The following is a 25,630-nucleotide window of genomic DNA, read 5'->3' as shown; positions in this document are numbered from 1 at the left end:
GGTCATTTAACCCCTTCCCTAATAAAAGTTTGAATCACCCCCCTTTTCCCATAAAAAAAATAAAACTGTGTAAATAAAAAAAAAATAAACATATGTGGTATCGCCGCATGCGTAAATGTCCAAAATATAAAAATATATAATTAATTAAACCGCACGGTCAATGGCGTACGCGCAAAAAAGTGTATTTTTGGTCACTTTTTATACCATTAAAAAATGAATAAAAAGTGATCAAAAGGTCAGATCAAAACAAAAATTGTACCTATAAAAACTTCAGATCACGGCGCAAAAAATTTGTCCTCATACCGCCCTGTACGTGGAAAAATAAAAAAGTTATAGGGGTCAGAAGATGACATTTTCAAACGTATAAATTTTCCTGCATGTAGTTATAATTTTTCCAGAAGTGCGACAAAATCAAACCTATATAAGTAGGGTATCATTTTAACCGTATGGACCTACAGAATAATGATAAGGTGTAATTTTCACCAAAATATGCACTGCGTAGAAACGGAAGCCCCCAAAAGTTACAAAATGGCATTTTTTCTTTGATTTTGTCGCACAATGATTTTCTTTTCTGTTTCGCCGTGAATTTTTGGGTAAAATGACTAATGTCACTGCAAAGTAGAATTGGTGGCGCAAAAAATAAGCCATAATATGGAAAATTTAAAGGGTTATGATTTTTAAAAGGTAAAGAGGAAAAAACGAAAGTGCAAAAAATGAAAGTCCTTAAGGGGTTAATGCTTTTTCACTGTTGTCCTGTTTTAGTAGTTAAAATGCTTTATTTTTGTCATTTATTGCCCCCTTAAAATTTTTATTCATCCATATTGGTTTTCTTTTATTTCTGACCCTTTTATTCCCATAAGGTATATACATCTTACAGTGAGAATTTAAGATATGTTTAAAAGTCTCCCATTAGTGTCAGTATTCATATTTTTCAGGACATTCTCCCATTTTATATTGTTGAGGGCTTCTCTGAGTTGATTGAACTTTGCTTTCCTAAAGTTCATTGTTTTTGTGGCCCCTCGAGAGATTCCCTTATTGAAGAACAATTTATAATGTATTATATATTATGATCACTATTTCCTAGGTGTCCTTCTACCTGCACATTAGTTACTCTGTCAGGTCTGTTGGTTAATATTAAGTCCAGTACGGCGCCCCCTCTGGTAGGGCCCTGCACCATTTGGGACAGATAATTGTCTTTAGCTATAGTCAGAAACCTGTTTCCTTTATGAGATTCACAGGTCTCAGTCTCCCAGTTTATATCAGGATAGGTAAAGTCCCCATTATTATCACCTCATTCTGATTTGCTGCCTTGTTTATTTGCCTCAGTAATTGATCTTCTGGCTCTTCCAATATGTTTGGTGGCTTATAGCAAACGCCCCCTCCCATAGACTTGCATTGAGGGGGCGTGGCCGTGACGGCACAAGGGGGCGTGTCCAACCCCCGCAGCGCAAAAACAGCGTACAGAACATTTAGTTCCGAACGCTGGCCAGTGGAGTACCCCTTTAAATTGAAATGTTTATTCTTTCGGCGGGATCCGCTCGGATGTGCATTGCAGTCAAGAGTGATGGCGCACTTCCGAAAGGCATCTGCTATGCACAGAACGTTCGCCCGGAACATACCTGTACTCAGCAAAGAAGACTAAAAAATTCTGTTTTTGTAAATATTTACATTTCTTAAAACATATTGATACATTTCTTGTTGTATATTTGAAATATACAAAATGTTATTGTCCTCGCAGAGTCCAAGGGCGTCTGGAGGTTATAAATCTGTGACCTTGTTCTAGAATGCAGTGTATCGTTGTGCCCTGTTACAATGTGACACGACACTTCAGTAAAGCTGTTGTGTAATATTGTGTAACACAAATCCTGACACGTAGCCTGATAGTGTTATCTGAGGTACATGCATTGGTGATCAATTAGACCAGTGTTTCCCAATCAGTGCGCCTCCAGCTGTTGCGACAAGTCAACTCCCAGCATGTTCGGACAGCCTTTGAGTTAGACCATACCCCTCTGTTCTGCTGCTCACACATTCTGACATCTACTGCTCAGGAAGGGGCGTGTCCGAGGCAAACACTGTCCGAGGCCAAAATGTACAACATATAAAAAGTATTTGATTCTGACAGTGCCCATTTAATAATACTGACTTATAGTGAACAAAATAATGCAATCATATGGGGCAAACTGCTGTAATTATCTTTAGAATTGTCAATATTTTTGATGAATTTTCGAATATTTATCAGTGTTGTTTCTTTTTTTCTTTAATCCAGACCAATGCAATCAAGACCTCAAAATACAATATATTCACTTTCCTTCCCCTCAACCTCTTCGAGCAGTTCCAGCGAGTGGCCAATGCCTATTTTGTATTCCTCCTGGTCCTGCAGGTAAATGTTTCATTTCTATTATTTATCTATCTCATATCTATCTGTCTATCATCTATCTATCTCATATCTATATATCTATCTATTTCATATCTATCTATCTCATATCTATCTATCTCATATCTGTCTCATATCTATCTATCTATCTATCTATCTATCTCATATCTATATATCTATCTATTTCATATCTATCTATCATCTATCTATCTCATATCTGTCTCATATCTATCTATCTCATATCTATATATCTATCTATTTCATATCTATCTATCATCTATCTATCTCATATCTGTCTCATATCTATCTATCTCATATCTATATATCTATCTATTTCATATCTATCTATCATCTATCTATCTCATATCTATATATCTATCTATTTCATATCTATCTATCTCATATCTATCTATCTCATATCTGTCTCATATCTATCTATCTCATATCTATATATCTATCTATTTCATATCTATCTATCATCTATCTATCTATCTCATATCTATCTATCTATCTATCTATCTATCTATCTCTCATATCTATCTATCTCATATCTATCTATCTATCTCATATCTATCTATCTATCTCTCTCATATCTATCTATCTATCTATCTATCTATCTCATATTTATCCATCTATCTATCTATCTATCTCTCTCATATCTCTATCTATCTCATATATCTATCTAATATCTATATCTATCTATCTATCTATCTATCTCTCTCATATCTCTATCTATCTATCTATCTCATATCTATCTATCTCATATCCATCTATCTATCTCATATCTATCTATCTCTCATATCCATCTATCTATCTCATATCTATCTATCTATCTCATATCTATCTATCTATCTATATCATATCTATCTATCTCATATCTATCTATCTATCTATCTATCTATTTCATATCTATCTATCTATCTATCTATCTATCTATCTCATATCTATCTATCTATCTATCTATCTCATATCTATCTATCTCATATCTATCTATCTGTGGTGTTGGACGGGGTAATGTGTGTATTAACCTCTTTGTGACACCAGGGTGTGGTTGACCTATACACCACCCGACCCGAGGTAGGTCAGCTTCACCTGTGCCAGGCACGGGGCAAATAATCACTCCGATGCAAGGTTACGGTTAACTGGTTTGCTTTACTGAGGTAGACAAGGTGTTAAAATCCATACAGCTCAGATAGGCACCAAGGAGTTGCAGGGTGAACTTAGGGAAGCTTATCGGCTTGCTGGGACTTGTAGTTTCAATTGTATAGACAAATGCAGCCACGCTTCAATTTAGCAATTAACAGACTGACTTGACTGACTACTTGGACTGGACTTCAGCAGAATCCCCAATATGTTTACTTCCTACCGTCAGGCTTTGACTTTTACCCACGGCGAAGGGGTTAACTTGCAGTAGAAGTGTGGTTGCAGGACTGGGCCTCAGGCCTTCTTCAGGATCACCAGACATACTCCTCAGGCCCTCACTTTACTGTGCCTCAGATCAACACTGGACAAGAGAGAGAGCTGAACCCTGACCCCATATATAAGGGGATAGTTTAGACAGACCCCATTGGGCAGATAGGTCACCTGTTCACCACTGCATACTCCCCTTAACAATAAGGTCTTTGATAACAATAGATTTCTTAAGGTGCATAGAAAATACAACATATTAACCCTTATGTAACAATACATTCTTTAGTGCAATATAGAGAGTTCTGAGTAGAGGGGACCCATGATGGACGTTGAGCAGCATCTGCCACACAGGATGGGCAGAAGTACAGAAGGGCAAGTGATTCTGTACTGGGTCACCACATATCTATCTATAAAACTGGACCACAATGATTTTTCCATGTAAAATTATCTGTTCTTTTTACCCTTCTCAGCTCATTCCTCAAGTGTCTTCCCTGTCGTGGTTTACTACAGTGGTGCCATTGGTGTTGGTGCTCGCCGTGTCCGCTATTAAAGATGCCACTGATGACTACGTAAGAGTGTTTTATTAATTAGTGAAATTAAAACATTTTTGGGGGGATTGTTCTATTTATTTGGTTAATATTAATGTGTAAAATCTATTCCAATCCCAAGAATAGACGTTTTCCAATTTTAATCTGACATGTAACTCTCTACACCTGTGTTTCCCAACCAGGGTGCCAACAGCTGGAGGCACCCTGGTTGGGAAACTCTGCTCTATACTGTATACTTGAAGTGTAGATATTGTAATGTAAGGGGCAGAATTGTCAAGGCAGTGCAGGAGGGGTTAATCAAATTTTTTTTTTTTATTATTATTTCAGTATCGACACAAAAGTGACAATCAGGTCAACAACCGGACAGTCCAAGTACTTAGCAAAGGAGGGTAAGTGGCCGCCAGCTTTTATCAGCGTTGTAACATGTCATAGCAGCATACATACCCAGCAACTCATTACTCAGCATGCACTGAAGCTTTAAAGAAGTACTCCGGTTTCTTTTTTTTGCCCATATCATTCACTCCTACCATCACTAGGGATATAGCTCCATTAGTTTTATTCCAGTGCAGCTGTATCTGTGTTTCATTACTGTAACTGGGTCATGTGATCACAAGTCTGACACGCAGAAAAGTGCAATGTTTAATGTGTCAGAACAGGATGTTCCTGGGTCAGCTGACTTCCTGTGAACTACAGGATGACATCATCCCCTACCAGATCCCTCCCACTATCTCTTAGATTCTTTCCCTTCCAGGTTGCAGAGTTACATACCTCCCCTGAGGCTGTGTTCACACATTGTGTTTTTTTGCTGTGTTTTCCCAATATCATGGCAAAAATAGGGATATTTTACCACAGTTGTACAAATTACAGTAAAAATTTGTCATTGTAACCATGATCTTGGAGAATTGCCACTGAAACAGCCAAAATACAGTAAAAATGTACACTGCTCAAAAAATAAAGGGAACACTAAGATAACACATCCTAGATCTGAATGAATGAACTAATCGTATGAAATACTTTCGTCTTTACATAGTTAGATGTGGTGACAACAAAATCACACAAAAATTATCAATGGAAATCAAATTTATCAACCCATGGAGGTCTGGATATGGAGTCACGCTCAAAACCACAGTGGGAAACTGCACTACAGGCTGATCCAACTTTATGTAATGTCCTTAAAACAAGTCACAATGAGGCTCAGTAGTGTGTGTGGCCTCCACGTGCCCGTATGACCTCCCAACAATGCCTGGGCATGCTCCTGATGAGGTGGAGGATGGTCTCCTGAGGGAAGTCCTCCCAGACCTGGACTAAAGCATCCGCCAACTCCTGGACAGTCTGTGGTGCAATGTGTCATTGGTGGATGGAGCGAGACATGATGTCCCAGATGTGCTCAATCGGATTCAGGTCTGGTGAACGGGCGGGCAAGTCCATAGCATCAATGCCTTCCTCTTGTAGGAACTGCTGACACACTCCAGCTACAGGAGGTCTAGCATTGTCTTGCATTAGGAGGAACCCAGCGCCAACCGCACCAGCATATGGTCTCACAAGGGGTCTGAGGATCTCATCTCGGTACCTAATGGCAGTCAGGCTACCTCTGGAAAGCATATGGAGGGCTGTGCGGCCCCCAAAGAAATACCACCCCGCGCCATTACTGACCCACCACCAAACCGGTCATGCTGGAGGATGTTGCAGGCAGCAGAACGTTCTCCACGGCGTCTCCAGCAGGGGCGGATCCAGAGTGGAGTCTCGGGAGGGGCACTATTAGAGTATTTTGTGTTGGCAGACAGAAAACAAGATGTTACTCACGGAACTTACAATATTATTAAATGTATCCTACAGTCCTAACCTTGTTTAAGACTCTTAGGCCATGTTCACTTGTCAGAATAATTATCAAATATACCAATTGCCGCAGAATGGGAAAGTGCTAAAGAGGTTTTTACCATTTAAAACTACAGCTCCCAGTATGACCTAAGTAGTGGTGAGGGGATGCTGGGAGTTGTTGTTTCACCCATCATTACTGCAGAACTTACAAGTGACTACAGCTCTGATGGGACACACACAGGAGGATACAGAATGATATCAGTGACTACAGGTGACGTCTTCTCTATAGTGAGGAGAATACACAATGATATCAGTGACTACAGGTGACGTCTTCTCTATAGTGAGGAGAATACACAATGATATCAGTGACTACAGGTGACGTCTTCTCTATAGTGAGGAGAATACAGAATGATATCAGTGACTACAGGTGATGTCTTCTCTATAGTGAGGAAAATACAGAATGATATCAGTGACTACAGGTGACGTCTTCTCTATAGTGAGGAGAATACACAATGATATCAGTGACTACAGGTGACGTCTTCTCTATAGTGAGGAGAATACACAATGATATCAGTGACTACAGGTGACGTCTTCTCTATAGTGAGGAGAATACACAATGATATCAGTGACTACAGGTGACGTCTTCTCTATAGTGAGGAGAATACAGAATGATATCAGTGACTACAGGTGACGTCTTCTCTATAGTCTTTCCTTATCTAATTCAGATGGCACATACCGCCGGGAATTGTTCCAGCTATATTTTCTCTCAGCAGAATTTGACGCCCAGATGGTTTCTATGTCAGCGGATTCTGATCCTCTATATGAAAACAATAATTATTATAATACTGCCAAACACTGTATTCTTCTAATACAGTACCGCCACACACCCTCTGAATATAATTCTGACACACTGTACCTCCTGAATATACAACACACTGTACCCTCTGAATATAATACCACCACACACCGTACCCTCTGAATATAATACTACCACACACTGTGTTCTCTAAATTTAATACTACCACACACTGCACTCTCTGAATATAACTTGCTGTGCATTACACCCTCTGAATAAAATACCCAAATGTTTTGTGGCCCATAAAAAACGTACCACCCCAGAAATTCCTCATCATATACACTATACTTCTGAAAGGCAGAACACTCTGTGCCTTCACATATAGTAATAATGCCCCATCTTGTGCCCCTACATATAATTATTACCCGTCCTGTTCCCCTCCACATAATAATAATGCCCTCTGTCCTGTGCCCCTAACATATATTGCCCCCTGTGCTGTGCCCTTCACATATAATGCCCCCGTTCTTTGCCCCTCGCATATAATGCCCCCATCATGCGCCCCTCACATATAATGCCCCGTGCTGTGCCCATCACATTTAATGCCCCTGTTCTTTGCCCCACATATATAATGCCCCCATCATGCGTCCCTCACATATAATGCCCCGTGCTGTGCCCTTCACATATAATGCCCCCTGTGCTGTGTCCCTCACATATAATGCCCCCATCCTGTCCCCTCAGGGGGCATTATATGTGAGGGGGACAGCACAGGGGGCATTTTATGTTTGGGGCACATGAAAGGAGCATTATTTGTGAGGGGCACAGCACAGGGGGCATTATATGTGAGGGGCGCATGACGGGGGCATTATATGTGAAGGGCGCATGATGGGGGCATTATATATGAGGGGTGCATGATGGGGGCATTATATGTGAGGGGTGCGTGATGGGGGCATTATATGTGAGGGGTGCATTATGGGGCATTATATGTGATGGGCACAGCACAGGGGGCATTATATGTGTGGGACAAGGCACGGGGCATTATATGTGTGGGGCACAGCACAGGTGGCATTATATGTGTGGAGCACAGCACAGGGGGCATTATATGAAATAATGCCTCCTGTGCTGTGCCCCTCACATATAATGCCCCCCACATATAATGCCCCCTGTGCCCCACACATATAATTTATATGTGTGGGGCACAGCACAGGGGGCATTATATGTGAGGGGCACAGCACAGGGGGAATTATATGTGTGGGGCATAGCACAGGGCATTATATGTGTGGGGCACAGCACAGGTGGCATTATATGTGTGGAGTACAGCACAGGGGGCATTATATGAAATAATGCCTCCTGTGCTGTGCCCCTCACATATAATGGCCCCTGTGCTGTGCCCCTCACATATAATGCCCCCTGTGCTGTGCCCCACACATATAATTTATATGTGTGGGGCACAGCACAGGGGGCATTATATGCGAGGGGCACAGCACAGGGGGCATTATATGTGTGGAGCACAGCACAGGGGGCATTATATGAAATAATGCCTCCTGTGCTGTGCCCCTCACATATAATGTCCCCTGTGCCCCACACATATAATTTATATGTGTGAGACACAGTACAGGGGGCATTATATGTGAGGGGCACAGCACAGGGGGCATTATATGTGAGGGGCACAGCACAGGGGGCATTATATGTGAGGGGCACAGCACAGGGGGCATTATATGTGAGGGGCACAGCACAGGAGGCATTATTTCATATAATGCCCCCTGTGCTGTGCCCCACACACACAATTTATATGTGTGAGACACAGCACAGGGGGCATTATATGTGTGGGACAAGGCACGGGGCATTATATGTGTGGGGCACAGCACAGGTGGCATTATATGTGTGGAGCACAGCACAGGGGGCATTATATGAAATAATGCCTCCTGTGCTGTGCCCCTCACATATAATGCCCCCCACATATAATGCCCCCTGTGCCCCACACATATAATTTATATGTGTGGGGCACAGCACAGGGGGCATTATATGTGAGGGGCACAGTACAGGGGGAATTATATGTGTGGGGCATAGCACAGGGCATTATATGTGTGGGGCACAGCACAGGTGGCATTATATGTGTGGAGTACAGCACAGGGGGCATTATATGAAATAATGCCTCCTGTGCTGTGCCCCTCACATATAATGGCCCCTGTGCTGTGCCCCTCACATATAATGCCCCCTGTGCTGTGCCCCACACATATAATTTATATGTGTGGGGCACAGCACAGGGGGCATTATATGCGAGGGGCACAGCACAGGGGGCATTATATGTGTGGAGCACAGCACAGGGGGCATTATATGAAATAATGCCTCCTGTGCTGTGCCCCTCACATATAATGTCCCCTGTGCCCCACACATATAATTTATATGTGTGGGACACAGTACAGGGGGCATTATATGTGAGGGGCACAGCACAGGGGGCGTTATATGTGAGGGGCACAGCACAGGGTGCATTATATGTGAGGGGCACAGCACAGAAGGCATTATTTCATATAATGCCCCCTGTGCTGTGCCCCACACACACAATTTATATGTGTGGGACACAGCACAGGGGGCATTATATGGGAGGGGCACAGCACAGGGGGCATTATTTCATATAATGCCCCCTGTGCTGTGCCCCTCACATATAATGCCCCCTGTGCTGTGCCCCTCACATATAATGCCCCCTGTGCTGTGCCCCAAACATATAAATTATATGTGAGGGACACAGCACAGGGGGCATTATATGTGAGGGGCACAGCACAGGGGGGTCCCCTGCCATGTGCTCTTCCCATATAATGCCCCCTGTGCTTTGCCCTACACATTAAATATTCCCTTTTTCCAAGTTTTTAAATCCCCCTCCCCCTCCTCCTGTATATAGTTTCCCCAAATCCCCTGGCCCCTGAGCATATTCTTCACTACTTACAGTATGCGGGCTGCGGGAACAGGATCTCCGGGCGCCGGTGCGATGATGTCATCGCGCCGGCCTCTAGTGGATCGCGTCCCCGCAGCTCACACACTGTGTAATCACAGCGTGTGAAAGTTCAGTGAATGGTGGAGCCGGAGCTTACAGCTTCGGCTCCACCATGCAAGGTGGTGGAGCGGGTGCTGCGTGCGGCAATCTTGGGGGGGGGGGGGCAATTGCCCCGTTGCCCCCCCCCCCTGGATCCGCCACTGGTCTCCAGACACTGTCACGTCTGTCACACGTGCTCAGTGTGAACCTGCTTTTATCTGTGAAGAGCACAGGGCACTAGTGGTGAATTTTCCGATCTTGGTGTTCTCTGGCAAATGCCAAACGTCCTGCACAGTGTTGGGCTGTAAGCACAACCCCCACCTGTGGATGTCGGGCCCTCATACCACCCTCATGGAGTCTGTTTCTGAAGCATAGGAAGCATAGGAACTGAGAAGTGGTTTGTGGTCACCACCTGCACAACCACTCCTTTATTTGGGGTGTCTTGGTAATTGCCTAGAATTTCCACCTGTTGTCTGTTCCATTTGCACAACAGCATGTGACATTGATTGTCAATCAGTGTTGCTTCCTGAGTGGACAGTGTGATTTCACAGAAGTGTCATTGACTTGGAGTTACATTGTGTTTTTTAAAGGGGTATTCCAGGCAAAAACTTATATATATATATATATATATATATATATATATATATATATATATATCAACTGGCTCCGGAAAGTTAAACAGATTTGTAAATTACTTCTATTAAAAAATCTTAATCCTTCCAATAGTTATTAGCTTCTGAAGTTTTCTGTCTAACTGCTCAATGATGATGTCACGTCCCGGGAGCTGTGCATGATGGGAGAATATCCCCATAGGAACTGCACAGCTCCCGGGACGTGAGTCATCAGAAAGCAGTTAGACAGAAAACAACAACTCAACTTCAGAAGCTAATAACTATTGGAAGGATTAAGATTTTTTAATCGAAGTAATTTACAAATCTGTTTAACTTTCCGGAGCCAGTTGATATATATATATAAAAAGTTTTGGCCGGGAATACCCCTTTAAGTGTTCCCTTTATTTTTTTGAGCAGTGTATCAAAAAAGGCAGTAAAAATGGTATGTGTGAACACAGCCTAAAGACTTCAAATCTTCATTAAACACAAAATGGTGATTAAAGGGATATTCTGGCAAAAGACATCCTATCCCCTATCCAAAGGATGAGGCATAAGATGTCCGCCATTGGGACCCCTCCCCCACCCGCGATCTCCGTGTAGTACCCGCATTCTATGTGGGGCTACCGCTCCTGTGTCGGAAACCTCTGTTTCCGGGACTGTAGACATGACGTGATGTTAAGGCCCATTTGTGACGCCACGCCCCCTCCATTCATGTCTATGGGAGGGGGCGGGATGGCCATCACGCCCCCTCCCATAGACATGAATGGAGGAGGCGTGGTGTGATGTGACGAGGGGGCGTGACGTCACATCTCCAGTCCCCGATAGACAGAGGTTTCCGAGACTGGAGCAGCAGGGGATAAGATGCCATTGGCCGTAATACCCCTATAAAGGTCAAATTACTTTTGCCGCACTGCGACCTGGTAGAAGTGAGAAGACACTAATTTTGTATGGTGCTAAAAATGAACATCCGGGGCAAAGGTCACATAAGAATTGCGAGACCAGCCATCAAACACAGGTACAGACACTATATTAGAAACTACACTAACTTTACAGCCGCTGTAGTACAGTCAAATAAATAAAAAATCCCGGAATACCCCTTTAAGACTACTTTAGCCTCTAGTAGGCCAAGCAACAAAGCTAAAGTCAACGATCATAGCGGTGTCCAATACCACGTTCAATGAAAGTCTAATAAAGCAGAATAAAAGCCTTTGGGGGAGATTTATCAAAACCTGTGGAGAGGAAAATTGCCCAGTTGCCCATAGCAACCAATCAGATCGTTACTTTCATTTTGCAGAGGCCTTGTTAAAAAGGAAAGAAGCGATCTGATTGGTTGCTATGGGCAACTGGGCAACTTTTCCTCTGGACAGGTTTTGATAAATCGTTCCCCTTTTTTTGTATATTTCGTGTCACATTATTTGCTTTTTCTTCAGGTTTACGAACGAAAAATGGATGAAAGTGCAGGTGGGCGACATCATAAAACTGGAAAATAACAACTTTGTGACAGTAAGTTTAATACTTTATACCCTTGTATTATATGTTGCATGTTTACGTGTAATTCATTCAGTTCTAGTTAAAGGGGTACTCCGGTGGAAATTTTTTTTTTTTAAATGAACTGGTGCCAGATAGTTAAACAGATTAGTAAATTACTTCTGTTAAAAAATCTTTACCCTTCCAGTACTTTTTAGCAGCTGTATGCTACAGAGGAAATTCTATTCTTTTTGAATTTCTTTTTTGTCTTGTCCACAGTGCTCTCTGCTGACACCTCTGTCCATGTCAGGAACTGCCCAGAGCAGGATAGGTTTGCTATGGGGATTTTCTCCTGCTCTGGACAGTTCCTGACACGGGCATCAGGTGTCAGCAGAGAGCGCTGTGGACAAGACAAAAAAGAAAAAAAAAATTCTTCTGTAGCATACAGCTGCTAACAAGTACTGGAAGGGTGAAGATTTTTTAATAGAAGTCATTTACAAATCTGTTTAACTTTCTGGCACCAGTTGAGTTAAAAAAAAAATGTTTTCCACCGGAGTACCCCTTTAACTATGTAGCAAATGTATATAGATGCCTGCGCTTCCCGTCTGGGATTGGACCCAGGGTTCTGATGGCTGCTTAATATATAATATAGCTCCCTTTTTCTATATAAATAATAATTATAAAATAAAGGGCAATGTATATTAGCGCTAAACAGGAACCCACCTTTTATATATATCATAATATCAATAAATAATAATTATTATCATGTCCATATAGAGGAACTGTGTGATGTCATCATGTCCATATAGAGGAAGTGTGTGATGTCATCATGTCCAAATAGAGGAAGTGTGTGATGTCATTATGTCCATATGGAGGAACTGTGTGATGTCATCATGTCCATATGGAGATACTGTGTGATGTCATCATGTCCATATAGAGGAACTGTGTGATGTCATCATGTCCATATAGAGGAACTGTGTGATGTCATCATGTCCATATAGAGGAAGTGTGTGATGTCATTATGTCCATATGGAGGAACTGTGTGATGTCATCATGTCCATATGGAGGAACTGTGTGATGTCATCATGTCCATATGGAGATACTGTGTGATGTCATCATGTCCATATAGAGGAACTGTGTGATGTCATCATGTCCATATAGAGGAACTGTGTGATGTCATCATGTCCATATAGAGGAAGTGTGTGATGTCATCATGTCCATATAGAGGAACTGTGTGATGTCATCATGTCTATATGGAGGAACTGTGTGATGTCATCATGTCTATATGGAGGAAGTGTGTGATGTCATCATGTCCATATGAAGGAACTGTGTGATGTCATCATGTCTATATGAAGGAACTGTGTGATGTCATCATGTCCATATGAAGGAACTGTGTGATGTCATCATGTCTATATGAAGGAACTGTGTGATGTCATCATGTCCATATGAAGGAACTGTGTGATGTCATCATGTCCATATGGAGGAACTGTGTGATGTCATCATGTCCATATGGAGGAACTGTGTGATGTCATCATGTCCAAATGGAGCAAAATTTCTGAGGAATGTTCCCATCACCTTGTAGAAAGTTTAAAGAGGGTCCAACCCGGGACTAGCAAGGTGTACCTAATAAAGTACCCAGTGAGTGTATATTCACAGAATACCCAGATCAAGGTTTTCCAACTAGGGTGCTTCCAGCTGTTGCAAAACTACTGCTGGGAGTTGCAGTTTTGCAACAGCTGGAGGCACCCTGGTTGGGAAACACTTGTTCAAGTTCAGCTATGTCTGATATCTAGATTACATTTTGTTACTGTGAAGTGCCTCTCCATGCCACTCTTGCCCAGGGGCACGTCTTCTCTGTCCTTATTAAGTCTTTTGATGGTGTCCAGTCCTATCTGTAAATGTAATGTAAGGAGATAAGAGGTTCCTTGTCCCCGCATGGAGGTGTCTCACTGCTCTCTTGTGTTTAGGCAGATCTGATGTTACTTTCCAGCAGTGAACCCAACAGCCTGGTATACATCGAGACGGCGGAGCTAGACGGGTAAGTGATTAGGGGGCAGTATTATAGTAGTTATATTCTTGTATATAGGAGGCAGTATTATAGTAGTTATATTCTAGTATGTAGGGGCAGTATTATTGTAGATATATTCTTGTATGTAGCAGGCAGTATTATTGTAGATATATTCTTGTGTATAGGAGGCAGTATTATTGTAGTTATATTCTTGTATATAGGAGCAGTATTATAGTACAGTAGTTATATTCTTACACATAGGAGACAGTATTATAGTAGTTATACACTTGCACATAGGAGCAGTATTATAGTAGTTATATTCTTGTACATAGGAGCAGTATTATAGTAGTTATATTCTTGTACACAGAAGGCAGTATTATAGTAGTTACATTCTTGTACATAGGAAACAGTATTATAGTAGTTATATTCTTTCATATAGGAGCAGTATTATAGTAGTTATATTCTTGTACATAGGAGGCAGTATTATATTTATAGTAGTTATATTCTTGTACATAGGAGGCAGTATTATGGTAGTTATATACTTGTACATAGGAGCAGTATTATAGTAGTTATATTCTTGTATATAGGAGTAGTATTATAGTAGTTATATTCTTGTACATAGGAGGCAGTATTATATTTATAGTAGTTATATTCTTGTACATAGAAGCAATACGTTAGTAGTTACCTATATTCTTGTACATAGGTAACAGTGTCATAGTAATAATATTTTTGTAGATGGAAACAGTACAATAAAATTATATATTCATGTGTGGTTGAATTTTAGTAGTAATACCTATAATGCCTATACTATAGTAGTAGTACCTATACTTTCCTATGAGCCCTAAATAGAGTAGCATTCCATAACTCTCTCTAAGGGCTGAATATTAGTTTGCACCTGGAATCACTCATTCATGTTACTGTAAAAGACTTGGGTCTTAATCTCCTGTCCCCCTTATTTTATGTGTTTTCTTTTAGAGAGACGAATCTGAAGGTGAAGCAGTCTCTTACTATAACAGGAGACCTAGGAGAGAATCTGACAGAACTCTCACAGTTTGATGGTATGTCAATTGTGTGCTAACCCAGTTTTACAGTAGGGATATATATTTAGCATATAGTCACATGGTGGCTTCACATCCTATAGTGTTGCACCCGTCTACTTTATTTTAATTTTTTTAGACTGGGTAGGAGTATCGATACTTTTTTTTCTAGTACTTACCGATACCAATAACAGATGAGTCACGTAGCCATCACGTCTGTTTGCTCGCCCCTTTGTTCGATAATTTGCAAGGGGACGACCTCTTAAAATTAGAGAACACCCTTGTAATGCATCTGTTTTTTTCTTTTGAAGAGGCAGTTGCGGTGCAGATGATAGGTATCAGGTAGCAGGTATCAGAATAGGCACATTTGCCATTGGAAATGTCTAGTATCACCACAGATACTGTGTCATGAGGGGAAGGAAAAAGTGCAGCCCTCAGCTCACCCACAACCACTTTACCTGTCTACTTGAGTATCTGCTTAAGTGACAGATCCTCAACTAGGCAGTGGTCTCCGTTCTGAATAAGTGCAGTGGCGTAACAAGATCCAAAACAATAAAAAAAAACACTGTACAGACATAAGTGAAGCAGGTCAGAATACACAGGGTTAACATATAAAACACAGGGGAAAAACACAAAAACATGGAGAGTAATCAAACAATCCAGGTCCAAGCCAGGATGGCAGCAAAAGTACCAAATCAATAAGCAGAGAATAGTAATGTCACAAGCCAAGGTCGGAATACACAGGTTTAAACAAGCAAGGAGTATACAAGAGCTAGTGCAGAAGAACTGAACACAAGCAAGGACTAAGCAGACTAGCTAGGTATTTATATGCACCTGAGAAGGGCATGGATACTAGGTCCAAGCCTGCTGATAGGCCCGTGCCTTGTCACATCACAGCGACACATGATGCTTCAGCCAAACACAACAAAATTATCCCTTAATCGAAACCACATTCTACACATTACATGCTGGTATCGATATTGGAACATCACTATTTTTATTATTTTACTTATTCTTCTACTAGGTGAAATTGTATGTGAGGCCCCCAATAACAAACTAGACACCTTCACCGGGACCCTGACCTACAAGGGAGAAAAATATGCTCTGGACAATGGAAAAATCTTGCTTCGTGGGTGCACTCTCAGGAACACAGAATGGTGCTTTGGAATGGTCATCTTTGCAGGTTGGAAAAATAACCAGGAAACCTTGAAGTATTTCACTGAGGTGGAAAATGAGATGAAAATACAAGAATGCATCTTCTTATTGACCTAATATTCATCCTTTTAGGACCTGACACAAAACTGATGCAGAACAGTGGTCGGACCACTCTGAAAAGGACCAGCATTGACCGGCTCATGAATATTCTTGTGCTTTGGGTATGTTTCTATACTTTTTTATCATTCCATTACAGATAATAGTTAATTTTTGGCCATTGGAGCTGTTAGAAAAATATTCATCTCAAATTTCCCTTGTATTACTTTGACAGATCTTTGGGTTCTTGGGTTTCATGTGTATTATTTTGGCTATTGGGAATGCAATTTGGGAAAGCAAACAGGGCTATTACTTCCAGTTGTATCTCCCATGGCCTGAAGGTGTCAACAACGCAGCCTTCTCCGGATTTCTCATGTTTTGGTCCTATGTCATCATTCTCAACACTGTGGTGCCTATATCCCTCTATGTCAGGTAGGACTTTTATCTACTGATCTTCTAAATAACCAAGGCAAACACAAAATTGACCGCAAGAAGGGAAGCCACATTGCCATTTCTGAAACCGCTCTTCACTCTTTTTTGTCTTTAGCGTTGAAATAATTCGTCTTGGAAACAGCTTTTATATCAATTGGGACCGTAAGATGTATTACCCAAAGAAGGACACTCCATCAGAGGCTCGAACCACCACCCTCAATGAGGAGCTAGGGCAGATCAAATACATCTTCTCTGACAAGACCGGGACTCTCACACAGAACATCATGACCTTCAATAAGTGTACTATAAATGGGAATTCATATGGTGAGTGAGATTGTCCAGTTTTGTTACTGCCATTTTGATGGTACCTAGACTTTTGATCTAGATACAGCTATTGGTAAGAGTTTGATCTCATTCATCTGACATAGTTGCTATTGGTAAGCAGAAGCTGGATCAAAAACGGCAAAACCATGCTGGAGGGTATTGATGCCGAATGCACCATAGGTCCAACACCAGCCTGTTGTGCAATGGATTGGACGGATCTGAAGCAGTCCTGGCATTCCCATTTAGAACTGCTCCAGATTGCTGAACATATACAAACCCTGCCTTAAAGGGGTATGCTGCCAAAAAACATCTTTGGATTGGGGATAAGATGTCTGATCGTGGGGTCCCACTGCTGGGGACCCCCACAATCTCCGACGTGGCCCATTCATGCACAGAGCGAACTCAGCTCCATGCCAGATGTCTGCAGCCGCCACGCCCCCTCCATTCATGTCTATGGGAGCAGGAGTGACGGCTACGTACTAGCCGTCACGCCCCCTCCCATAGACATGAATGGGGGAGCGGGAGCGTGGCGTGGCGTCACAAACGCGGAAGCTCCAAGGTTTTGTGTTCCCGACAGTGCCACTGCCGGCTCAGAGATCGCGGGGGGTCAGACATCTTATCCCTTAAGATGTTAAGATGTTTTTCAGCGGAGTACCCCTTTAAAAGTGTTGTCTAATGAAAGTAACAACCTGTGTACGGTGTCACACAGTATAATAAACTAACTAATTAATGTTATTAGCCATAGGGCAGAGACCTTCTATATAAGCTCCCTTGTAAGCTGTGATGCCACGTCACAGGCTCTGAATGCAGTCATAAATATAATGAGCAGCGTTTGCTTGTTTTTTTTTTTACTAGAAAGTAGCAATAGCGTTCTTTAAAAAAAAAATATATATATATACCGTACATCAACTTTACTAGGCCCCAACTACTTCTTATGCCACCACGAGTAAACAGCATGCACACTATCTTTATATTTAAAAAGGCCCCCTAGGGGGACTAAAAGTATTTGTTAAAAAAAAACAACAAATATCAAAACTATTAAAATATAGCCAACAGCATGATTGAATGTGACGTCCATTTAACCCTTTCTGAATTTGGGATTCACAAATCTGATCACTGGGGGGGGTCTATAGCCCCATGTTAAAAAAGTGCAACATTACAATCTTCCAGGACCCTCAATATAGTTTTTTCCATAGTTCTCCTGTAACCCTGATAGTACTAACAGTTTTTTTTCCTTATAGGTGACGTATTTGACTATGCTGGCAACAGGCTTGAAGTAAATGAGGTAAGGGGGATGCGGGGGGGGGGGGGGGGGGGGTGAAGGTGGGGACTATGCCTGAAAACAATGTTTACATTTTTAAAGAAAATGTTCACTATTGTTATAGGGTACTCCCGTGGAAAATGTTTTTTTTTAAATCAACTGGTGCCAGAAAGTTAAACAAATTTGTAAATCACTTCTATTAAAAAAATCTTAATCCTTCCAGTACTTTTTAGGGGCTATATACTACAGAGGAAATGCTTTTCTTTTTAGATTTCTCTGATGTCATGACCACAGTGCTCTCTGCTGACCTCTGCTGTCCATTTTAGGAACTGTCCAGAGCAGGAGAAAATCCACATAGCAAACATATGCTGCTCTGGACAGTTCCTAAAATGGACAGCAGAGAGCACTGTGGTCATTACATCAGAGAAATCTAAAAAGAAAAGCATTTTCTCTGTAGTATATAGCCCCTAAAAAGTACTGGAAGGATTAAGATTTTTTAATAGAAGTGACTTACAAATCTGTTTAACTTTCTGGGACCAGTAGATTTAAAAAAAAAAATAAAAAAAAGTTTCCCACGGGAGTACCCCTTTAAAGCATATGTCCCTCTTTGAGAACCATTTTATAGTTTATAGATACTAGAGCTGCATTTACTGTTTTACAGGCTGAAATTTCCCAGCATGCCCTGATTGTTCAGTTTCTGCACGCAGCATGATTTGGTTATTTGCATTATAGAAAGTGTCCTGAAGCAGCCAACAAACCAGTGTTTCCCAACCAGGGTGCCTCCAGCTGTTGCAAAATTACAACTCCCAGCATGCCCAGACAGCCGAAGGCTGTCTGGGCATGCTGGGAGTTGTAGTTTTGCATCAGGAGGCCAAAGACTACTGTGTCACAAGAAACACAATATAATGTGGTCGCAAGTTGCCGCAATCATGAGTGGAAATTGATCTGTTGAGTCACTTAAGTGGTGAAACATAACCACATTTTATATGTTGTGATGCGACACAATGATCTTTGACCGTAACAACCTGTGTCGCAGTTAATGCTGTTGGGTAACCCTAGCCAAAGGCCTCGTTCACCCGGTGGACTATCTGTTGCAGCAGAGTCCCATTGTTCTCAATGGGATTCTGCTGCAATGTGCATGTGGCAGAACTTCTGCGGTGGAAACACCTGACATGTTGATCCTTTCTGCAGAATCCACTCAGAAATGCATTGCCGTCAATGGAGACGGTGAATTTCCAAGTGGTCCTAGGGCCCCCATGTTCTCTCAGCATTCAATGTCCGTCCAACTCCCTGTTCCAGCAGACATTCCGCCGTGTGTGAACATAACTTAAAGGGGTACTCCGGTGGAAAACCATTTTTTTCAAATCAACTGGTGCAAGAAAGTTAAAGAGATTTGTAAATTACTACTATTAAAATATATTAACCCTTCCAGTACTTATCAGCTGCTGTATGCTCAAGAGGAAGTTGAGTTGTTCTTTCCAGTCTGACCACAGTGCTCTCTGCTGACACCTCTGTCCGTGTCAGGAACTGTCCAGAGCAGGAGAGGTTTTCTATGGGGATTTGCTCCTGCTCTGGGCAGTTCCTGACATGGACAGAGGTGTCAGCAGAGAGGACTGTGGTCAGACAGGAAAGAACTTCACAACTTCCTGTGGAGCATACAGCAGCTGATAAGTACTGGAAGAATTAAGATTATAAATAGAAATAATTTACAAATCTGTTTAACTTTCTGGCACCAGTCGATTAAAAAAAAAATGTTTTCCATCGTAGTACCCCTTTATCGTTTGCTCAAGAATTAGATGAGAAAGATAACGCCATCCACAGGGACCTAAGTATGGAGGTTCTTGTCCAGGTTCTAAGTAGTCATGAGGCTCACTTCCCTATCAGTGGAGCCAAAAGCAAGCAGAATTTTCACTATTGGGCGGAACATAACGCTGGTGAACTCCACAAACAACCGCTCCGCTCTCCTCACGCAACTCCTTGGTGTGCAGTTGCTTGGTTTGATCGACTTGTACTTTTTTGAGGAAAGTGGTGCAACTGTGACCTCTGTACGTTGAAATACTGGAGACCTTTCTGCGGCCCAAACTGGACGATGTGGATACAGACCATGTTTGGTTTCAACAGGACAGGGCCACAGCTCTCACAGCATGACATTTGGTTGGAGTGTTGAGGGAAATGTTCACTGGTCGAGAGGCCATAATGGTCACCAGATTTAAAGGGGTACTCCACTGGAAAAAAAAATTTTTTTAAATCAACTGGTGCCAGAAAGTTAAACACATTTGTAAATTACTTCTATTTAAAAATCTTAATCCCTCCAGTACTTATCAGCTACTCTATGCTCCTCAGTAAGCTGTATGGTTCTCTTCAGTAGTGTTGAGCGGCATAGGCCATATTCGAATTCGCGAATATTCGCAAATATATGGACGAATATTCGTCATATATTCGCGCATATTCGCATATTCGTAATGACCCCGTTTTATTTTCGCATATGCGCAAATTCGCGTATACGAAAATTAGCATATACAACAATTAGCTAAGCAAAAATTCGTATATGCGAAAATTAGCATATGCAACATTTTCGCATATGCGAAATTTTGCACACCAGTCTCACACAGTAGTATTAGAGCCTTCTTTACACCACACAAGCTGGAAGCAGAGAGGGATGATCACTGTGATGTGTACTGTGAAAAAAAAAATAAAAAATAACGAATATTCGTAATTACGAATATATAGCGCTATATTCGCGAATATTCGCGAATTCGCGAATATGCGATATTCGCGAATAATATTTGCATTGCGAATATTCGCGAGCAACACTACTCTTCAGTTTGACCGCAGTGCCCTCTGCTGACACCTCTGTCCGTGACAGGAACTGTCCAGAGTACAAGCAAATCCCCATAGCTAATCTCTCCTGCTCTGGACAGTTCCTGATGAGGACAGAGGTGTCAGCAGAGAGCACTGTGGTCAGACAGAAAAGGAATCCAGAAACAAATACAACTTCCTCTGTAGTATACAGTAGCTGATAAGTACTGGAAGGATTAAGATTTTAAAATAGAAGTACCGTAATTTACAAATCTCTTTAACTTTATGGCACCAGTTTATTTAAAAAAAATATATAATTCTTCACTGGAATACCCCTTTTAGCCCATGTTTTAGCTGAGGAAAACCGACGATCATTGCATGTGTACAAAAAGGAAAATGTAGGAAAAAGTGCAAAATGTAGGGAAACCTTAGTAAATACTGAGGAAAAAAATGTAGGGAATTAAAACCACAAAGTAGTAAATCAGGGCCATTCTCTTCTATATCTCAGTACACGGAAAAGGTGGATTTTTCCTACAATCCTCTGGCCGACCCCAAGTTCTTCTTCCACGATCACAGATTGGTGGAATCGGTGAAAATGGAAGACCCGGCCACACACGAGTTTTTCCGTCTTTTGGCGTTGTGTCACACGGCGATGTCCGAGGAGAAGAAAGAAGGTAAGACAGGGGCTCTGGGATGTGGGTGGTTTACATAGCTTTTTGGGCACCTGCTGATATCTGCAAACTAAAATTTTAGGTGTTCAGCCTACAAGGGTCTGTATAAGTAGAACAGAAGAACGATGATCCAGCACTTGAAATATGAAAAAGCTTTATTGAAGATCACTGGACACAGGTAAAACCGACCATACCATCAGACGCGTTTCGAGCGCATGCGCTCGAAACGCGTCTGGTATGGTCGGTTTTACCTGTGTCCAGTGATCTTCAATAAAGCTTTTTTGTATTTCAAGTGCTGGATCATCGTTCTTCTGTTCTATATTGGAGTGTCCTGCCGGGCCCAGATCCGTGCACTACTACGCGGTGGTGAGCTGAAATTTTTCATACTTCGTCTGTACTAGTAGGCCGCTGTATGTATGTACAAGTGGGTGGACATTTGGTTTACTTGCCACAGCCATATCAGACATGCCACTACTATAGAAATAAATTGGCGCAAGAACACAGGAAATTGAGAATTCCTAATTCCTTCTTGTTCTACATGTTATATCTGGCTGCTGTACGTAAAGTATGTAGAGTACTGGACCCGACCAAAAGATCTGTATGTCACCCCATTGAGGTCTTCTCATTATACATCCATCTCAGGTCAACTGGTCTATCAAGCACAGTCTCCGGATGAGGGAGCGCTGGTCACTGCCGCCAGGAACTTTGGCTTTGTCTTCCGCTCCCGGACACCAGAAACCATCACAGTGGTGGAGATGGGGAAGACCAAAGTGTACGATTTGTTGGCTATATTGGACTTCAACAATGAACGCAAAAGGATGTCCGTGATCGGTGAGTTGTGAGGTCTGACAGACAGAGGGGTAGATAACACATGTGTGATGACTACAGGGGAGTTGTAGTGATGATTTAGTGAGTTGGTATGATGAGGGTAGTAGTCCCTGACATATCACTATATGTCCTACATATACATATACAGCAATGTCCTTTTCAAATAAAGCAATTCCCCTTATACAAAGTCCAGGAAAAAGACTTCTGACAGCCAGGGTTTCGGTGAACTATGTATTGACAGGAGAATACAAGAAAATGTATACGCAATGTATAAAACACAGTTATAAAGGCCCTTAGAACTTAAAACACACATTTTACTGTCCAGCAAATCTTGTTATACTTCAGCCAGGGCTGATTCTGCCTATAGGCAAAATAGGCAGCCGCCTAGAGCGCCCTCTTAGTGGGGGTGCCGCTCTGGTGCTCAAGAACTATAATAGCCAGCCAGCATCCAAAACACCCGGTGCTCATCCAAAGCAGCCACTCATCCAGCACCACCGTCTCCCAATACCATAATAATCTGCATTCTTCAGCCTGCTGGAGGAGCGCAGTGCCACATCCCAGGCCAGACAGCAGGTCAGGCCTGTCCAGCATCCTGATCCTGACATTGTGCACCTCCATACATCCGCCCCATGAGGGGGAGGTTTGTTACAGTGTGTCACCCCAGTAGTAAGGTGGGACATGTCAAAGGGCGGAGCCAATGGGGGGTGTCAAAGGGCAGCAAAATTAGCTTTAGCCTTGGGTGGTAAAAATCCTTACACCAGCCCTGACTTCAGCCACCTGTCTAAGTGCAGAATAGCAGCTGGTACAACTCGCACTGGGCCACCACATATGTTTACTTATCCATTTAGGTTCATAAAGGTTCTTCCCCTTCAGTTTCTGTCAAAGGGCGGAGCCAATGGGGGGTGTCAAAGGGCAGCAAAATTAGCTTTAGCCTTGGGTGGTAAAAATCCTTGCACCAGCCCTGGCTTCAGCCACCTGTCTAAGTGCAGGATAGCAGCTGGTACAGCCCGCACTGGGCCACCACATATGTTTACTTATCCATTTAGGTTCATAAAGGTTCTTCCCCTTCAGTTGCTGCCCTTATGTGTTTTTAGTCTATTCACTTTTTGTGATTATGTGTGGTGTGAGTGAGATACCAGATATGTGGTGGAGATTTTATGTTATGCTCAGACTGAAGAGGATATCCTTTTCCTTCTGCCCACAGTGCAGAGCCCTGAGGGCCGTCTGACCTTGTACTGTAAGGGGGCCGACACCATTGTGTATGAACTCCTTGACCATTCCAGTGAAGATTTGAAGGAAGTGACCACTGACCACCTGAATGTGAGTTTTAGTTATACATTAAATGTCTTTTACTAGTAGTTGGGTGAACAGCAGACCGCACCCGGTTCAAATGTGTAATGTATGAAGTAAGGAGCTCAGAATTGCTTGATTTTGTATATCTTGATCTTGAAAGCATTTGATACGATGCCACATAAAAGATTGGCACATAAAATGAGAAGGATTGGGCTGGGGGAATTTGTGTGTAAGCAGGTAAGTAACTGGCTCAGTGATAGGAAACAGAGGGTGGTTATTAATGGTACTTATTCTGATTGGGTGACTGTTACTAGTGGGGACCACAAGGGTCAGTCTTGGGTCCTATTCTATTTAATATATTCATTAATAACCTTGTAGAGGGGTTGAATAATAAAGTAGAAATCTTTGCAGATAATACTAAACTCTGTAAAGTGGTTAACACAATAGAGGACAGTACACTGTGTTTAGTAAATAACACAATAGAGGACAGCACACTGTGTATAGTAGATAATACAATAGAGGACTGTGCACTGTATATAGTAGATAGCACAATAGAGGACGGTGCACTGTGTATAGTTGAAAACACAATAGAGGACAGCGCACTGTTACAAATGTATCTGGATAGGTTTGAGGTTTGGGCTGGGAAGTGGCAGATGAGGTTCAACACTGATAAATGTAAGGTCATGCACATGGGGAGGAAAAATCCAGGCTGGGATTATGTATTAAATGAGAAAACACTGGGGACAACTGACATAGAAAAAGACTTGGGAGGCTTAGTTAACAGTAAATTTAGCTGTAGTGACCAGTGTCAGGCAGCTGCTGCCAAGGCAAATAAAATCATGGGGGGCATCAAAAGGGGCATAGATGCCCACGACAAGGAAATAATTCTACCGCTGTACAAATCACTAGTCAGACCACACATAGAATAGGGGATAAGATGTCTAGCAGTGGAGTACCACTTTAATTCAACGCCAGAATGCCACCAAAAGAGTTAGCATGTTCATTCTTTCAGCAAAATCTGAATCCGCAGTGCAGCAGACTCTCATTGAGAGAATAATTCAATTTCCATAGTGGGTATGGGGCCAGTTTGTCATATTATTCATACATTTCCTGGAGGAACAACAGGGGAATGTCATATTGCAGAGTACTGTGATGCTCCAAAATTGTTATTTCGTGGTGAATACAACTATTTGCTACAACAGTAGAGCCGCGGGGTTATCTTTTATCATCCCTCATTGTCTGCTTTTATGTTTTGTGCCATAGGAGTTTGCCGGGGAAGGTTTGCGCACCCTTGTTTTAGCCTACAAGGATTTGGATAAGACCTACTTTGCCGACTGGAAGAAGCGGCACCATGAAGCGAGTACATCCCTGGAGAACCGGGAGGAGAAGCTGGCTGTCCTGTATGAGGAGATCGAGAAGGACCTCAAGGTTGGTTCAGTGATGCTCGGACATCTTTCCTAAATCCAGAATATTTTATTTGGCTTTATATCTTTGGGACTTTGGTTCAAAAATATCTCCAAGAATCATGTGATTGGTCTAGAAATCGTTCTAAAATGTTGTATTGCTGAGAAAGTTTTTTTGTATTGTTATTTTAATATTATTTATATTACTTATTATTATTATTATTTATTTATAATATAATTTATAATATAATTTTGTCATGATTTTTTTTAT

At 42.0% G+C, this 25,630-nt stretch overlaps 1 protein-coding gene across 8 annotated transcripts in view; it reads left to right on the top strand.

Moving 5' to 3' along the window:
* LOC130295730 (phospholipid-transporting ATPase ID-like) overlaps nucleotides 1-25,630 on the top strand; it is a 196,135-nt gene that overhangs the window by 151,498 nt on the left and 19,007 nt on the right. For all 8 annotated transcript variants that reach the window (XM_056546808.1, XM_056546803.1, XM_056546799.1 and 5 more), the window contains 15 exons: nucleotides 2,267-2,380; nucleotides 4,255-4,353; nucleotides 4,660-4,721; nucleotides 12,016-12,088; nucleotides 14,020-14,090; nucleotides 15,036-15,118; nucleotides 16,122-16,280; nucleotides 16,385-16,473; nucleotides 16,584-16,780; nucleotides 16,896-17,104; nucleotides 18,346-18,389; nucleotides 21,673-21,838; nucleotides 22,478-22,666; nucleotides 23,868-23,983; nucleotides 25,220-25,384. In XM_056546808.1, coding sequence (XP_056402783.1) covers nucleotides 2,267-2,380; nucleotides 4,255-4,353; nucleotides 4,660-4,721; nucleotides 12,016-12,088; nucleotides 14,020-14,090; nucleotides 15,036-15,118; nucleotides 16,122-16,280; nucleotides 16,385-16,473; nucleotides 16,584-16,780; nucleotides 16,896-17,104; nucleotides 18,346-18,389; nucleotides 21,673-21,838; nucleotides 22,478-22,666; nucleotides 23,868-23,983; nucleotides 25,220-25,384 — 1,836 coding nt within the window. The remainder of the gene's footprint in view (nucleotides 1-2,266; nucleotides 2,381-4,254; nucleotides 4,354-4,659; nucleotides 4,722-12,015; nucleotides 12,089-14,019; nucleotides 14,091-15,035; nucleotides 15,119-16,121; nucleotides 16,281-16,384; nucleotides 16,474-16,583; nucleotides 16,781-16,895; nucleotides 17,105-18,345; nucleotides 18,390-21,672; nucleotides 21,839-22,477; nucleotides 22,667-23,867; nucleotides 23,984-25,219; nucleotides 25,385-25,630) is intronic.

Source organism: Hyla sarda, chromosome 1 (genome assembly GCF_029499605.1).
Source record: "Hyla sarda isolate aHylSar1 chromosome 1, aHylSar1.hap1, whole genome shotgun sequence".
NCBI lineage: Eukaryota > Metazoa > Chordata > Amphibia > Anura > Hylidae > Hyla > Hyla sarda.
Note: the sequence above shows the minus strand (reverse complement) of the source record. Positions and strands in the feature narration are given on the sequence as shown.